The sequence below is a fragment of the Odocoileus virginianus genome, chromosome 5 (genome assembly GCF_023699985.2).
Source record: "Odocoileus virginianus isolate 20LAN1187 ecotype Illinois chromosome 5, Ovbor_1.2, whole genome shotgun sequence".
NCBI lineage: Eukaryota > Metazoa > Chordata > Mammalia > Artiodactyla > Cervidae > Odocoileus > Odocoileus virginianus.
Window position 1 is genome coordinate 51,121,529 of NC_069678.1, and position 17,939 is coordinate 51,139,467.

Consider the following 17,939-nt stretch of genomic DNA (forward strand, 5'->3'; position numbering starts at 1 on the left):
CATCCAGTACTTGATGGTACTATTTCACATGATTTTTTTTTCTGGCTACAGTTTAAAGGGCACTTCCTGTTTGTGAAGTAAAGCCTACCATATTATCAAAATATGTAACTGAAGAGTTACAGTATGACTTCCTGTGATTTTATTTCTATATCATTGCCTTAAATAGCAATGAGTAAATCTTCTAAATTATGTTGTAAGACTTCTTGCCCACGAAGCAATATATTCTGTAGTCTCATTGACAGAACTCTTAAAAGACCACCCTTGCAGTTTTTGCGTCAGTGGGGATACCACTGCTATGAGCCCAGGATTTATAGAACACTGGCAAGAATTCTGAAGTACGTCGACTTGGAAGGATTTGACATACTACTCTCAGATTATATTGCATTTGTGGAAAAATCAGGATACTGTTTCGAACTAAATGTTAACTTTGAATTTAATGAAATATGTGTGAATACAATTCTGTACTGGGTTTTCGCCAGAAAAGGTAATCCTGACTTTGTGGATCTGCTTCTCAAGAAGACAAAAGACTATGTTCAAGACAGAAGTTGTGACCTGGCACTGATATGGAGGTAATAATCTCCTATGTTTTCAACATAAAAGGAGAAAATTTCTCTTTAAGGGATCATACTACTCCTTTTTCTCTAAAATGTATATGCATAGTGACTATATAAGGAATCCTGACTTGATTATCCATTCATTTGTTCATTTCTTCATTATTTATTCAATAGAATTTTGCCTATATGTACATTATTATGTGTCAATAAATTACTAGTGGTTTGTTCTATAGAGCTTACATGTTAGTGCTTAAGATAATGCAATGTTAGACAACCTAGATTTCTGTAACTAGTCAAAGACATTGCTTTTGTAATGCTGTGCTATCTTCTTTTTGAGAATACTGAGAATGTTTACCTATAATATCATGTATATAAACTGATTTCCAAAGTATAATTCAGAATATAAACACATATTCACTTAGTAATACTTATTAAACATAATAATTCTCTTTTTATGTTAATATCATTGGCAAATTTGACATCAAATCCCTGGCGTTGACTACAATGAAAGCCAAATACCGGATTCAATCTGCTATGGAATCACATTTTCACATAATCTAAACACGGCAATCTAGCTAATGAATACTACTGAGGACCTTATCAGAATAAAATATCTAACATGACCTCTTTGTAGTCTGTATATAGATTTTTAAAGTTACTTAGTTTGCACTAACTCCAATTTACTTTTTGGTTTTAAATATTTATTTGAATATCTAATGAACAGAATAGATGTGCATATGTTCACTCATTCAACAAAATACTTATCACCTTACTATATATGAGGCACTGTACTTAGCACAATGATAGAATTATGTATGTAATGAAAAATAAGATAAAACCAGTTTAAGACTAAACCAATTTCAATTCTGCCTGTAGCAGTGTTGTTTTCTTGATTGTGTATTATGTGAACCTATGTGGTGTTACAGAACCTCTAGATTACTTTCCTTAATAATAACCCAAGTACAAAAACTGAGAGCTGAATTCCGCAATATCAATAAATAAAACTCCAAAATAGCACTTTTCGGTTGTTTTAAGGGCCATTATACATGTAACTCGGAGAAGGCAATGGCACCCCACTCCAGTACTCTTGCCTGGAAAATCCCATGGATGGAGGAGCCTGGTAGGCTACAGTCCATGGGGTCGCTAAGAGTCGGACACGACTGAACGACTTCACCTTCATGGACACGACTGAACGACTTCACTTTCATTTTTCACTTTCATGCATTGCAGAAGGAAATGGCAACCTACTCCAGTGTTCTTGCCTGGAGAATCCCAGGGACGGGGGAGCCTGGGATGGGCTGCCGTCTAAGGGGTCACACAGAGTCGGACACAACTGAAGTGACTTAGCAGCAGCAGCACACATGTAACTATAGCAGAGATCAGCAGCTTCGGACAATGAGCATCACTAACTGGACTAAGTCATGCCATTGTGGATCCCTCACAGACCCATAGGAGAGAAAAACAAAATGACACAGAGGAAGAGAGGATTAAGCTTTTTACAAAGGTTAACGGGGGAGTGGAGGGGCAAGAAGGGAAAACTGAAAAGAAAGAACAGCAAATGAAAAAGAAACACACAGTGGGACATAAGAGTGTGCCATTAACAACTGTTTTGATAAATTGTTTTAATATATTTTGACTTAGATGCATCCTCAAGGTAAAACACATTACAGACCAATTCTATGTACCACAGATTTTTGGATATTTCAGTCAGAGAACTTTAAATTCAAATGGAACCTAAGAATTCATTAACAAACCTCCCCCAGCCCCTCTTCCCGGACAACTCCCATAATGTATCTCTGGTTGCTGCTCATCTGGTCTCTGCTTGAACAATGCTAGTAGTAGTGAGTTAACTATTTCCTGAGATAAACCATTCCTTTACCAGGGACCCTTCTCTGTCCTAGCTATGCACTGTCCTCTCAAAGATTTTACCCAGTCCCACGACTTTAAGTATGATCATTTGTCAATGACTCCTAAATCTTTATTTCCAGTCCTGACCTCTTCTCTGAGCCCCAGACTCCTCTTATATTATTAGCCTATCGGCTCAACATCAGAAATTTAACAGAAACAAAACAGAATGTCGATCTAAGTTACCCTCTGCCTGCCAACTTGCTCCTTCTCTTGAATTCTCCACTAGATTGACAGCCTCTGTTGCTCAGGTCAGGAATCTAGGACTTATTCTTGTTTCTCCTCTTTCTTTCACAACACATCAGCAAATCTTTTTATCTCTAAAACATATCCCAATATGTTATACTTTTCATCTCCTCTGTTCCTAACCTAGGTGAAGCCACCATTACTTCTTACCTAGATAACTCCAAAAGACTCCTACTAGAAATCTTCCAGCTTCCATTCTTCCTTCTTACAATCCATTCTTGAGGCAGCAGCCTGAGTGACCTTTTAAAAATGTAAGATAGGCCATACCACTCATGTTTAAAATCATCCAAAGTTTTCCCACTACCAGTAGAAAAAAATTCAAAATCAATATCCATTTTTAAAAATTCCCATACAATCTATCCCCAAATTCAACCTCCCAAAACTATTCTTATGTCACTCTTCCTTGAACACTATATTCCAACCATGTATTGGTTGTCCACTATATACTCTTGCTAAAAGTAAGCTCCAGGAGGAAATTCCCAGGTGGTCCAGTGGTTAAAACTCTGTGCTTCAAATGCAGGGGGTGCAAGTGTGATCCCTGGTTGAGGGACTAAGCTCCCACATGCCATGTGGTGTGGCAAAAAAAAAAAAAAATGCTCCATGAAAGGAGGAAATTTGACTACTTCTTCAACAGTGAATCCTCAGTGCCTAGAACTATCCAGATACATAGCAAGTGGTTAATCAAGGTTGCATTAGATGAAAAGTGAATTTTTATACAGTATTATTCTTCTTTCTCATAATGCACTGAATTCTGTCTCCATTTCTCTAACTCTGCCCCCAGAAATATAAAGGACAGAGTCTACTCCTTCTGTCTCCTATATGAAAACCCCTCAGATATTTGAACATAGTTATTATGTCTCCAAAAAGAATATTTTAAGTTTCCTACTATCTTGTTGTTCTTTATTTCTATAACAGCATCACTCTTTGGTCACCTCCCCTTGTATACACTTCAGTTTAATAATTTCCCTAATACAATCATAAAGTGTATAAATAGGACCCTGGGGAAAAAAAAAGACAGAATTAGTGAGGGAAAGGAACTTAAAGTTTGTTCATTTTATTTTTGCTTATTTATTATAGCAAAAATAAATGCTACTGTATGACAGACTGTAAGTGGTTAAAGAGAGATAATATCATTCAGTTAAAATAATAGCAAGTATTTAGCATTTTCTAAGTACTAGGCATTGTGTTATTTGTTGGGGATACAAAAACAAAGTAGATATATTTCCTGATTTTGGAGAGCTCACAGACTAGTAAGCAGACCATGAAAATAATAATTACAGTATAAATTCAGAAACAGAAATATGTACAGGTAGAAAGAACATAGGACACTGTTAACACTATTGGGAAGGAGCGGATATCTAGAAGGCTCTTTAGAAGTGACGTCTTAAATTGATTTTTAAAAGATAAAAAGGAGTCTTCCCTGTCTTTCCCTTGAAGAAATGTAATCTAGGCAGAGAGAGGCTGACTAAAGCCTAGAGAGACACAAACACATTTTATCCATTGACTACAGGCAACTCAGCAACTGCTAAAGAATGAGATGGAAATCAAGTAATAGTGAGCAATAAGGCCTAAAAGTGAAACTATGAAAGATTTTGTAGGCCACACTAAGAAATCTACAATTTACACCACAGGTGATGCCCAGTCAGTGAAGATCGGGATTGTACTATGAAAAGATTAATCAACTTCCATCTGAAAACCGGACTGTGGGAAGGAAGGCTGCAGCTGGAGCTGACAGACCAGTTAGCAGACTGCTCAATCACTCTGTACAACAGCAGTTCCAGAATTTCTATGTAGAAAAGGTTGAGGGACACATCTGATTGAAAAGAGGGAGGTGGTTAGAGGAATTGCTTGGAGCTGAATTTGCACAGCATGCCCGGTATGCTAACTAAGATTATACATGTATTTATAATAATTTGGGAGGAGAACTAATTCTGCTCTACTACCACCACCCCACACACACAACCCCTCACCACCCTTTGTTATCACAACTGTCCAGGTAAATTATAATAGGGACTTAACTAAAACAATAGCAATGGGAAAAGAAGAGATATTACTAAACAGAATAGCCAGAATTACAGTAGGTGATCAGAAGTAGAGAATGAAAGAGGAAGAAGAGTTAATCTTCAGATTTATAAATTTTGAGACTGGTTGATGATTGTATTAGTTTCCTTTTGCTGCTGTAACAAACTACCACAAACTTAGCAGCTTAAAACAAGGTAAATTTATTATCTTATATTTCTGATGATCAAAAGTCCAAAATGAGGCTACAATTGCTCATATCAAGATGTCACAAGGCAGATTCCTTCTGGAGGCTCTAGCTAGAGGCATTAGCTGCTTTTGCCAACTTCAAAGGCCTGCCTACATTCCTTGGTTCATTTGTATGGAACCATGAAGACCATCAACAGCCAAAGCAACCTTGATAAAGAAGAAAAAAGATAGATGTATCTTGTGCCCTGATTTCAAACTATATTACAACGCTATAGTAATCAAAACTGTATAGTATTGGCATAAAAAAAAAAGACACATACATCAATGGAACAGAATAGAGTGTCCAAAAATAAACCCATGCTTTTATGGTCAATCAATCTATAACAAAGGAAGCAAGAATACACAATGGGGAAAAGACAGCCTCTTCAATGAATGGTGTTGGGACAATAGGATAGCTACACACAAACTGACCACATTGTTACACTATATACAAAATAAACTCAAAATTTATTTAAAACTGAAATATGAGACCAGAAATCATAAAAATTCTAAAAGAAAACATAGGCAGTACATAAGTCTTAGCAATATTTTCTTAAATACATATCCTCAGGCAAAGGCAACAAAAGCAAAAATAAACAGATGGAACTACATCATACTAAAAAAGCTTTTGGATAGCAAAGGAAAGCATCAACAAAATGAAAAGGCAATCTATTGAGTAAGGGGAGATATGCACAATATATCCAATCAGAGGTTAATATCAAAAACATGTAAAGAACTCAATATTATAAAAATAAAATTTTGAAAAAGCGCTGGAGACCCAATAGGTGTTTTTTGAAGAAAGACATACACATGGCTTATAGACATGAAAAGAGGCTCAAATCACTAATATCAGCATGTGTGCATGTGCGCACACATATTCAATCAGTTCAGTTCAGTCACTGAGTCATATCCAACTCTTTGTGAACCAATGAACCACAGCACACCAGGTCTCCCTGTCCATCACCAACTCCCAGAGTTTACCCAAACTCATGTTATTGAGTTGGTGATGCCATCCAACCATCTCATCCTCTGTCGTCTCCTTCTCCTCCCACCCCCAATTTTTCCCAGCATCAGGGTCTTTTCAAATGAGTCAGCTCCTCCATCAGGTGGCCAAGTATTGGAGTTTCAGCTTCAATATCAGTCCTTCCAATGAACACCCAGGACTGATTTCCTTTAGGATGGACTGGTTGGATCTGCTTGCAGTCCAAGGGACTTTCAAAAGTCTTCTCCAACACCACAGTTCAAAAGCATCAATTCTTCGGCACTCAGCTTTCTTTATAGTCCAACTCTCACATCCATACACGACTAATGGAAAAATCATAGGCTTGACTAGATGGACCTTTGTTGAAAAGTAATGTCTCTGCTTTTTAATATGCTGTCTACGTTGGCCATAACTTTCCTTCCAAGGAGTAAGCATCTTTAAATTTCATGGCTACAATCACCATCTGCAGTGATTTTGGAGCCCAAGAAAACAAAATCTGTCACTGTTTCCACTGTTTCCCCATCTATTTGCCATGAAGTGATGGAACCAGATGCCATGATCTTAGTTTTCTGAATGTTGAGTTTTAAGCCAACTTTTTCACTCCCTCTTTCACTTTCATCAAGATGCTCCTTAGTTCTTCTTCACTTTCTGCCATAAGGATGGTGTCATCTGCATATCTGAGGTTATTGATATTTCTCCCGGCAATCTTGATTCCAGCTTCTGCTTCATCCAGCCCAACGCTTCTCATGATGTATTCTGCATATAAGTTAAATAAGCAAGGTGACAATACAAAGCCTTGACGTACTCCTTTTCCTATTTGGAGCCAGTCTGTTGTTCCATGTCCAGTTCTAACTGTTGCTTCCTGACCTGCATACAGGTTTCTCAAGAGGCAGGTCAGGGGGTCTGGTGTTCCCATCTCTTTCAGAATTTTCCACAGTTTATTGTGATCCACACAGTCAAAGGCTTTGGCATAGTTAATAAAGCAGAAATAGATGTTTTTCTGGAACTCTCTTGCTTTTTTGATGATCCAGCGAATGTTGGCAATTTGATCCCTGGTTCCTCTGCCTTTTCTAAACTCAGCTTGAACATCTGGAAGTTCACGGTTCACATTTTGCTGAAGCCTGGCTTGGAGAATTTTGAGCATTACTTTACTAACATGTTAGATGAGTGCAATTGTATGGTAGTTTGAGCATTCTTTGGCATTGCCTATGAAAAGGCAAAAGGATAGGACACTGAAAGATAAACTCCTCAGGTCAGTAGGTGCCTAATATGCTACTGGAGATCAGTGGAGAAATACTCCAGAATGAATGAAGGGATGGAGCCAAAGCAAAAACAACACCCAGTTGCAGATGGGACTGGTGATAGAAGTCAGGCTCAATGCTGTAAAGAGCAATATTGCATAGGAACCTAAAATGTTAGGTCCATGAATCAAGGCAAATTGGAAGTGGTCAAACAGGAGATGGCAAGAGTGAATGTCAACCTTCTAGGAATCAGCGAACTAAAATGGACTGGAATGGGTGAATTTAACTCAGATGACCATTATATCTACTACTGTGGGCAAGAATCCCTTAGAAGAAATGGAGTAGCCATTATAGTCAACAGAAGAGTCCAAAATGCAGGACTTGGATGCAATTCAAAAATGACAGAATGATCTCTGTTCATTTTCAAGGCAAACCATTCAATATCGCGGTAACCCAAGTCTATACCCCGACCAGTAACACTGAAGAAGCTGAAGTTGAACAGTTCTATGAAGACCTATAAGACGCTTCAGAACTAACATCCAAAAAAGATGTCCTTTTCATTATAGGGGACTGGAATGCAAAAGTAGGAAGTCAAGAAACACCTGGAGTAACAGGCAAATTTGGCCTTGGAGTACGGAATGAAGCAGGGCAAATAATAGAGTTTTGCCAAGAGAATGCACTGGTCATAGCACACATATTAGAGAAATGCAAATTAAAACCGTAATGAGATCACTTCCCACTTGTCAGAATGTTTGTTATCAAAAAGATAACAAATAAGTGTTAATGAAAAAAAATGGAAATTTTGTGCACTGTTGCTGAAAATGTAGACTATGCAGTCACTGTGGAAAATAGTATGTAGGTTCCTCAAAATATTAAAAATAGAGTTACCATAGGACTCAGCAAGTCCACTTCTGGGTATTTATGTGAAGAAAATGAAAACACTAATTCAAAAAGATATATGCATGTCTATGTTCAATGCAGCATTATTTATAGGAGTCAAGATATGGAAGTAACGTAAGTAACCATAGTAGATAATGAAGTCATGTCTGTGTATATACACATAAATACAATGGATTATTACTCATCCATAAAAAAGAATAAAATCCTACTATTTGTGATAACATCAACAGACTTAGAGGATATTACACTAAGTGAAATAATTTAAATAGAGAAAAACGAATACTACATGATTTCACTTACATGTGGAATCTAAAAAACAAAACAAATGAACAACAACAAGAAAAGTATACAGACTCATAGATAAAAACTATTGGTTTCAGGGCAGCAGGGTTAGGAGTTGGGAGAAATAAGCAGAGGAGATTAAGAGGTACAAACTCCAAGTTATAAAATAAGTCACGGGGTTGTAATTTATAGCATTGGGGATATAATCAATAATACTGTAATAACTTTACACAGTAACAGATGATGAATTGTAGTGATCAGTTCATAATGTATTTAAATATCAAACCACTATGTTGTATACCTGAAACCAATATATTATTGCATGTTAACAATTAAAAATATAAATAACATTTACAAATGCCCTCACTGCACCTTCTCAGCACCTCCATACTTATCCTGCCTTACTTTTTCTTTTTCCCCACAATATTTATCAGAACTTCTACATACTATAAAATTATCTTGTTTGCTATGTTCATTCTGTATTGTTTGTTTCCCCTCACTACTGTATTAGCAAGGAAGGAGGTATCTTTGTTTTGTTCACTCATATATCCCAAGTACCCAAAAGAGTGTCTGGCATACAGTATGCATTCAATAAGTATTTGTTGAATAAATTAATAGACAGTAATTCATGTTACTGTCACAGATGAAATTGCCTGAGAACAGTTAGTCAGATGAGAAATTAGCCAAAAGGCCACATTTACTTTACTTAGATGTTAAGGGCAGAGAAAGAGGGATCAGTGAAAGAGGGTTGAGAATGACTAGTCAAAGAGGTAGCTGCATCTTAAACAGAATGGTCCCACTGAGCCATGGGAAAATATCTCAAGAAAGTCAACTGTCAAATATCAGAGATAAAATTATTGTGAAGAAACATATACTGAATTGGCAGTCAGACCAAAAGAGAAATACTAGGAAACATTTTAGAAATAATTATTATAGCTGAAAAATGGAATCATTCTCTGCATATCTCTATGGAAATATTATATCCCATTTTGTAACTGTGTATATGACAGGTTTTCAGATACAGAGGGTTCAGTTCATTAAGCTCACATTTAAAAACTGATTCTTGACTTGCTTGCTTCCCTCCATCCATATAAGTACTATTATAATTAACTGTTAGTACAGATTAAGCAAATTTTGGTTTACAATAACATGCTCTTTAAACGTGAGTATTAATCATATGCCATCTGGGTACAGACTAGACTTTCAAATCTCATTTTAAACCTATTTGAGTTTTAGTTATGTTTCAACATTTTTGTTCCAAAGTATCTTCTACAGGCAATCTTAATCTTAACATCTTAAAATCAGCTAATATCTCTAAATCTTAAAAAGGGCCACTTATGGTATTTTTTGCCCCCTAAGTACCCTGAATCCCCATACTTATATGACTCTTAAGTCAAATATCTTAAGAGTTAGCAGGATGAATAAATGAGATTGTTCTTGAAAATTCTAAGTGATTGCACTTCACCAAAAATCTTATTAGGTCCAAAGATATAGAATAAATTAATAATATTTTAATAATATTAAAATTAAATATTTTAATTTTAATTAATTAAAAATTAATATTATTTTTCAGGATAATAGTAAAAAAATCACTTAACATATACTTGAGTATCTACTATGGGCCAAGCATTGTTCTAGGCATTTAGGGATATAATAGCATACTAAACAGACAAAAAGCATTGCCCCATACAACTTAAAACTTTATAGTTTATCTTGCCCACCCATTTATTTTGAAGATAAGAAAATGAAAGATTAGAGACATTAAGCAAGTTGTCCAAAATGATAAGGACTTAAAGGTGTTATGTACAAAGAGCCATAAGGAGTAAGACAAAATCAGGCAATCAAAGAAGACTTTGCAAAAGAGTTCATTTGACAGAGTCATATACAATCAGCAAGACTTGTCCCAGAATTGAAAGTGGAAGGGAAGAACACACACAAATCCAAGAAACATAAAAAAGTTGGAGGCAGCTTTGATTTGGGAAAGTGAATACCAATAATCAGGAGAAAGAATACAGAGGTAGTTTAGAAATTGAATTTTGATTATGTATTAGAAGTACTTGTGAAAAAGATGAGATGTTCAGGACAATACTGATCTGGAGATGACTCTAGGAGAGAGTTTGTATGTACTATATATAGAATTAAAAGGATATATATAGTATCACTGGCAGAGTATTAAAATCTTCTTAATTTCTAAAATGCCATTCTGCACTGCACTTTTTTTTTTATTATTAGTTGGAGGCTAGTTACTTTACATCATTACAGTAGTTTTTTTTTTTTCATTTATTTTTATTAGTTGGAGGCTAATTACTTTACATCATTACAGTGGTTTTTGTCATACATTGAAATGAATTAGCCATGGATTTACATGTATTCCCCATCCCAGTCCCCCCTCCCACCTCCCTCTCCACCTGATCCCTCTGGGTCTTCCCAGTGCACCAGGCCCGAGCACTTGTCTCATGTACCCAACCTGGGCTGGTTATCTGTTTCACCCTAAATAATATACATGTTTCAATGCTGTTCTCTTGAAACATCCCACCCTCGCCTTCTCCCAGAGTCCACAAGTCTGTTCTATACATCTGAGTCTCTTTTTCTGTTTTGCATATAGGGTTATCGTTACCATCTTTCTAAAGTCCATATATATGTGTTAGTATACTGTAATGGTCTTTATCTTTCTGGCTTACTTTGCTCTGTATAATGGGCTCCAGTTTCATCCATCTCATTAGAACTGATTCAAATGAATTCTTTTTAATGGCTGAGTAATATTCCATGGTGTATATGTAACACAGCTTCCTCATCCATCATAAAACGGCATTTCAGAGCTCAGTGAAGCTTTGAAGATAGACTTTTGGTCTAGTAATTTTCATGCTGTACTTTTTGGAGTTCCTGACAAGAACCACAGGGGAGGTTTCTAGGACCCCAAATACACATCAACAAGAGAACTTATCTAATACAGAACATACAGTTTAGATAGCAAGTTCTTGCATAACAATACTCCAAAGTTGGTTTATGTCTGTAAATGAAACATTCTTTCCAATCTTTTTATTGCCAACATCCACTAATCATTCAAGTCTTAGCTCCAGGATAACCTACAGTCAATGAGTATTCTAGGTAGAGTTGGGTGCCTCTCCTCAATGCTTTTACAGTATCTTAAGCATGTTTCTATCATAGCAATTATCATCTTGCATTGAAGTTTTTAAAATTAGTTGCCTATTTCCCTTACTAGACCATAATAAGCATCTTTCATCTCTGCATATCTAGTACTTAGTACACCCTGGACAAGCATTAAATAAATTAGCTAATGAATGCCTGAGCAAATGAACACATAAATAAATGCATGAGGAAAGGGAGACTCAAAGAGGCTGACTTACCCAATGTCACACATCTTGTTAGGAGAACTGAAACCTAGAAACTAGAACTTTTAAATTTCTACTGTTTTCGGCATTATATCATGTCACCTTCCATTTTAATTATTTGAAATCCTAAAGTTCTTTTTGAATAATGCTTTCCTTGATAGGCATAATTGTATAAAACTAATATTTATAGTTTGTACTTGGTTTTATGGACTATATCAGTATTTTATTAGGCCAATCAAGAGACTTCCAGAGACAGAACTATGAGTAAAATTTCCCTTTCTTTAGTCCTAAAATTCATGTTTACTTGGACAAATCAAGGCTTGATAATTAATTAAAACAATCCCCTATGGTTGATTCTACCATGTCCTATCTACATATCTTGACCAATTTAATAGTAAACATAAATGTCCGTGAAATGAAATGACTGCAAGAACTACATACAATTAGAAAAAATAAAATTTTCATTTCTGTCATAATGGAGCATAAATTTTCAAGTCCAGCCACCATATAGTACTCCAGGAAAAGCAAGATTTCAGAGAACTCTCAAAACTCTACTGAAGAAGGAAAATTAAATTCTTTCCTTGAGAGACCTGATATGGCCCTCGTCATAATTTACATTTCTTCAACCTGAAAATATCAATTCTAATTTTCTTAAAATGAAAAAATAGAACTAAGGTAGTTATACTTTTTTCCTTTTCAGTCTAATTTTCAAACTCAATTCAGTCCCAAGCCTGATACATGATCAAGAACAACAAAAACAAAAAGATATCAAAAGGGTTACATAATTCTGTTCTATTAAAAAGTGAAATACAAAAGTCTGTCCTTCTATTCCATTTTAGATTTTCTAGAGCTATATCAGTTTCATAATGCTACTTCTAATCACTAAGGATTTCTCAAATGAGAAACAGAATTGCTATCACTAAAGTTAAATACTTTCCACACAATATAAATCTGTTTGTTTGTTTTTACAAGTGTAAAGGGGGTTTAAGTATGTAGTAGTAGCTTTCTTATTTTTTAACCTTCAAGTTGGCCTAGATTCAGAGTGGAAAACTCTTTCTAAGGCATATTATATATAAAGATAAAGTCCCATTAAAGTTATTTAAGATATTTATTATTTAAGATAATACTATGATTTTAAGACAAAGAGTTTACTGCATTTCTTAATCCTACATTCACGGAGGTCTTGTTTGTCTGGTCCACAGAACTTTCACCCCAGTATACCGTCCAAACCCGTTAAGTGGCATCACACCTCTTCTTTATGTCGCTCAGACGAGACAATCCAATATCTTAAAAATACTCCTGCAATATGGGATCTTAGAAAGAGAAAAAAACCCTATCAGCATTGTGTTAACAATATTGCTCTATCGTTCAAGAGAGAGAATAAAGGTTGGTCATGAACTGGTAGACATCCAGGAAGAAGCCAAAACATGTTTAGTGCTCTGTTCCAGAGTGCTTTCTGTCATTTCAATCAGGGAAATAGAGGTAAGGAAAATATTGTACTTTGTATTTTGACTCAATTATTGATCAAGTTTAAGACAGAACTGTGCGGCAAGAATAAACTTAATTTTAAATCTATGGATCCAGTGAAAAATTAACCACTGAGTATATGCTTATAAATTAAAACAAGTGGAATTCCAATTATCTTCAACATTAACTCTTTTAGTTCATAATTTTATATCTTCTAAATATGAAATAATTTTTAAAAGTTAAATTTATAGTTTATTTTAGCATTTATTAAGTTGATGTATATTATTATTACATCCTAATTACATGATAACCTGTTTATTAAGATTTCTTTTTTTTTTTTTTTACCCAAGTAGAAAAAAATAACAATAAAAGTTTATTCGTCTGTTGGTATCAGTGAGTTATTTTGTTGGTTGATAATTACACTCAACAAACTGGAAGAGATGATGATTACAAAATACTCTTCTCAAGGTGTCAAGAGCAGTTAGGGAATGTTCCAAGCCTTATCCTTGATATTATGACATCACCTTTGGTTCATCTTCTCTGTGTCCCCACTGAGGGAGTTGACAGTGAGGGTGCCTGGTTAGTGGAGAGTGTAAGTAAGCTGCCTTTATGCTGCTGCTGCTAAGTCGCTTCAGTCATGTCCGACTCTGTGCGACCCCATAGACGGCAGCCCACCAGACTCCGCCATCCCTGGGATTCTCCAGGCAAGAACACTGGAGTGGGTTGCCATTTCCTTCTCCAAAGATTTCTATATCTATTAAAATCACAACAAATTAAATTTTTAACAGACTTATTTTCCTATAGAACATTTTAAAATGAAAGTTGCATTTCTCCCCACATAAAATTACATACCAAGAAACATATTTTGCTTTTCAAAATTCCTGAACAATTTTAAGCATGAAAATATAAAGACTTTAAATATTTGTTCAGTTGAAAATATCTATCCCTCAGGAATATGGAGAGTTTCTCCTTGATAAGGTTTAGGGAAAAAAAACAACAAACAAACCATTCAACGGGCATGTTCACCCTGTCAAAATGAACTGCAAGTTTTAGCATCAAACTGTATCAAGTTTATTAGTTTCAAAAAATAACTCTGCTTAAGATAAAGAAGGTAGTCCTATAAATTTAAACTAATCACATTACTAAAGAATCTAGCAATCCCCCTTGTCTTTAAAAGTGTGACTTCAGAAATAAACTCCTAAGAAATATAATTCTGTTGCATCTTTAATTTTCTTAAGCCTCAACTATGTATATCAATCAAACACCCCTGGGCCAATTGTAAGGAGGGCAAATTAGTCAAATCGTAGCTCAGTTGGTAAAGAATCTGCCTGCAATGCAGGAGATGGGGTTAGATCCCTGGGTCGGGAAGATACCCTGGAGAAGAAAAATGCAACCCACTCCAGTATTCTTGCCTGTAGAAGTCCCATGGACAGAGGAGCCTGGCAGGCTACAGTCCATGAGTCAGACACCACTTAGTGACTAAACCACCACCACCATTTGGGCAACCAATTTTAAACCATTTTGGCAACCAATTTTAGGAATTTGCTTGTCCTTGTCCAGTCTTAGTTTTGTACCATTATTATAGGACATATTGATTCTCAGCCATCTCTGTGAATGCTATTTCTGAAGTACACTCAAAATAGAACAGTATCAGTAGTAGGATAGAATGAGTTGATCAAAATCTTTGCCTGAATGGCAAAGTTAAAGCTGGATTCCAGTCAACTGCAGTTTCATAAGTAAAGTGGCATTGAGCAAGAAGGTGAAAGCTGGCATAAAAACCAGCTTAAAGAACACTTCAAATAACCTGCTTTGCATTACCATACTTCCCAGTTTTATTGTAAATATACATAAAGACATCTTTACTTCTAGACCACAGTTCTGTGAGCCCAGAGACTGTCTGTTTTGTATAGCCTAGCAATTATCCTAAGCACCAAGCTCACTGCTGAGTAGACACAAGATATTCTTAAAAAAGTTATTTACTAATGAAAAATTATATATCATTTAAGTTAGTGTCATACAATCTGTAGAGAAGTAATACAGCAGATTTCTTTTACTTCTGTATCAGGCTAATAACATTTGTCTTCTAGAACTAAATATTTAAAAGATTACCTTAACTAAACCTTAAAAAGTCATCTTCTGGGGGATGGACCTCTTGTCAGATCTTGTCGTGATTCAGCAGTGTGAAATTTTACATTACAATGATTGGAATCACCTGACAGGTTTATGTCATCTGTATGTGCGCTCTTAGTTGCTTCAGTCATCTCCAACTCTTTGTGACCCCAGGGACCATAGCCTCTAAAGGTTCCTCTGTCCATGGGGATTCTCCAGACAAGAATACTAGAGTCCCCTCCTCCAGGGGATCGTCCCAACCCAGGGACTGAACCTTCATCTACTTATATCTACTGCATTGGTTAGAGCCTCCTGGGACCCCAAACCAACTATATCAGAAATTCAGGAATAGAACCTCAGCACTGATATTTTCTAAAGTTTCCTAGATAATTTCAGTTTATGGTCAAATTGACAACACTCTAGAGGAGAAGCTAATAAACCGTAAGTATATGATCTGTCTAAAATTTTAAAAAAGATTCACTGTTGTAAGAAATAATGTTTTGTGTCCTTAGACACAAAAGACATTAAACTTTATATGTGATTTTGTGAATAAAATGGGTATAAAAATTCTTGAGTCAGGTAAAAATGTTTTGGGGGAAAAAAGCATTATAAGGGTTAATAAACTTAAGATACAATTTTTTGAATTCAAATAAAAAATTAAAATGTTTATAATTTGGACAAATCCAGTGATTAATATTACAAAGTTAAAATATTTCTCTTTTCTTTAGATGGAGCTAAGTTTAGGAGGACGTCCAATTATTTCAAATTGGCTGGACTACATTCCTTCAACAAGATACGAAGATCCATGTGAACTACTACATCTTTGCAGAATAACCATCAGGGCTCAACTACTACACAAAAATATGCTCCCAAATGGAATATTTTCACTTCTAATTCCTGTTCGTCTTCAGAACTATCTGAATTTAGAAAGCTAATGCACATCTTTTTGGCATTCTTTAAGGATGCTCACTGTTGTATGGTTTAGAAGTTAATAAACTATTAACTTCACACAAATTTTTACTGCACTGAACATTCCATTAGAAAATATATTTTCACATAACAGACTAATTGAATCACTTTTAAATCAGTATATGGCTGTACCCATTACTTATCTATATGGTGGAACAAGTTATATGCATTTTTATAACATTTTAGGTTTACTCTTTTATTCCATTTTTAAAAGATATTTTGGCCTTGGAGCATTCTTATTACTCATGGAAAATCTGGTTATATTACTATTCTGAGCTCTGAGGCTTTTTTACTTTCAGTTTGTCCTAGGTTAGGTAAATATTATTTTATATTTTGTATTCATAATAACAAACATTTATTGAGTTACTTTGCAAATAAAATACAGTGCCTGGTAGTAGGGAATAATTAATTAAATTAATAGGTGATCCCTTCCATGAGAGAATTTATAATTCTGTAGCAGCCACGGTCACAAACAATACAAGGCAAAGAATTAGTCAACTAAAGTGCTAGGAGTAGGATGACAGAAATGTATTATGTCTGGAAATAATTAGCTTTAAATTACAACATGGAGCTTGAGTGTTTTGGTATATGATACCTCTGAATACTATATTAGCAGTAGTTTTTTTAGTGAGATATAGTTGCATATAACATTAAAGAGTTTCAAGTATAAACATAATGATCCAATAAATTTATATGCTGTGAAATAGTCATCATAATAAGTCCAGATAACGTCCATCATCTCCCATTACAATTTTTCTTGTCATGAGAACTCAAAACCTACTCTCTTAGCATCTTTGAAATATGCAAATACAATATTAACTATAGCTACCACACTGCACATTACATCCTCAGGACATATTTATAACTGAAAGTTTGCACCTTTTGACCATATTCACCCATTTCATCCAGCCCCAAATTATATGCATTTTAATACAAATAAAGAAACCATTTTGACCCAGCATCACATTAGTTAAATCTGCATAATCTTTGGTAAGAAAGGAACTTGTTATCTTAAAAAAAAACAACAATGTATTCTACGACAGTTTTTAGCACTCTGCTTTTTTAATATCTGGAGTATTAGACCCTTCTTTATATAACTAGAGAGAAGTCAACTGTTGGCAGATGAGAACTGGGAGAAAATTCTCCAAGGGTCTCTCATGTTATGAGCAGAGGAACTGATTGGCGCTCTGAGCACAGGGCAGATTTGATCGGTGTCTAATGTAATAAAGGCAATGTTTTCCTCCAGGGAAATAAATGGTCAAGCAGGTGTGCTTACATTTTAAAGGACTAGAGTTTTGAAAGCTTGGGGTTCTTCAGCTATAACACCAACCTACTGTGTGCATATCTACCTGGACAACTACACATCTGACGATGGGAGTATGTGGAACCAACACAAACAAGAAGCTCATGCTTCACCACTAGGAATAAAGTCCTTTGTCCGACCCAGTCTTTTGTCTTCTGACGGCAAACATGATACTACAGGAAACTAAACTACTAGTTTGCATGTAAGTTGAAAATCTTAGATGCTTCACAGTCCTTGGCAATGAGAACCAGTTCCCCACCTAATCACTGCATTTAGATCCATTTCAGTAGATACTGGCAGACAGTATCCATTCTCAGTGTCTATCTGCAATCTGGGAACTGTCAAAATTTTGACAATTCATAAGAAAAGGGTATCATATCA

At 35.4% G+C, this 17,939-nt stretch overlaps 1 protein-coding gene across 1 annotated transcript; it reads left to right on the forward strand.

The window, feature by feature from the left end:
* The first annotated feature begins 15 nt into the window (after positions 1-15).
* ASB17 (ankyrin repeat and SOCS box containing 17) lies at positions 16-16,300 on the forward strand. The gene is made up of 3 exons (XM_020903034.2): positions 16-569; positions 12,913-13,192; positions 16,015-16,300. The coding sequence occupies exons 1-3, from the start codon at positions 169-171 to the stop codon at positions 16,219-16,221; spliced, it is 888 nt and encodes a 295-aa protein (XP_020758693.2). The 5' UTR covers positions 16-168; the 3' UTR covers positions 16,222-16,300.
* Positions 16,301-17,939: the final 1,639 nt, after the last annotated feature.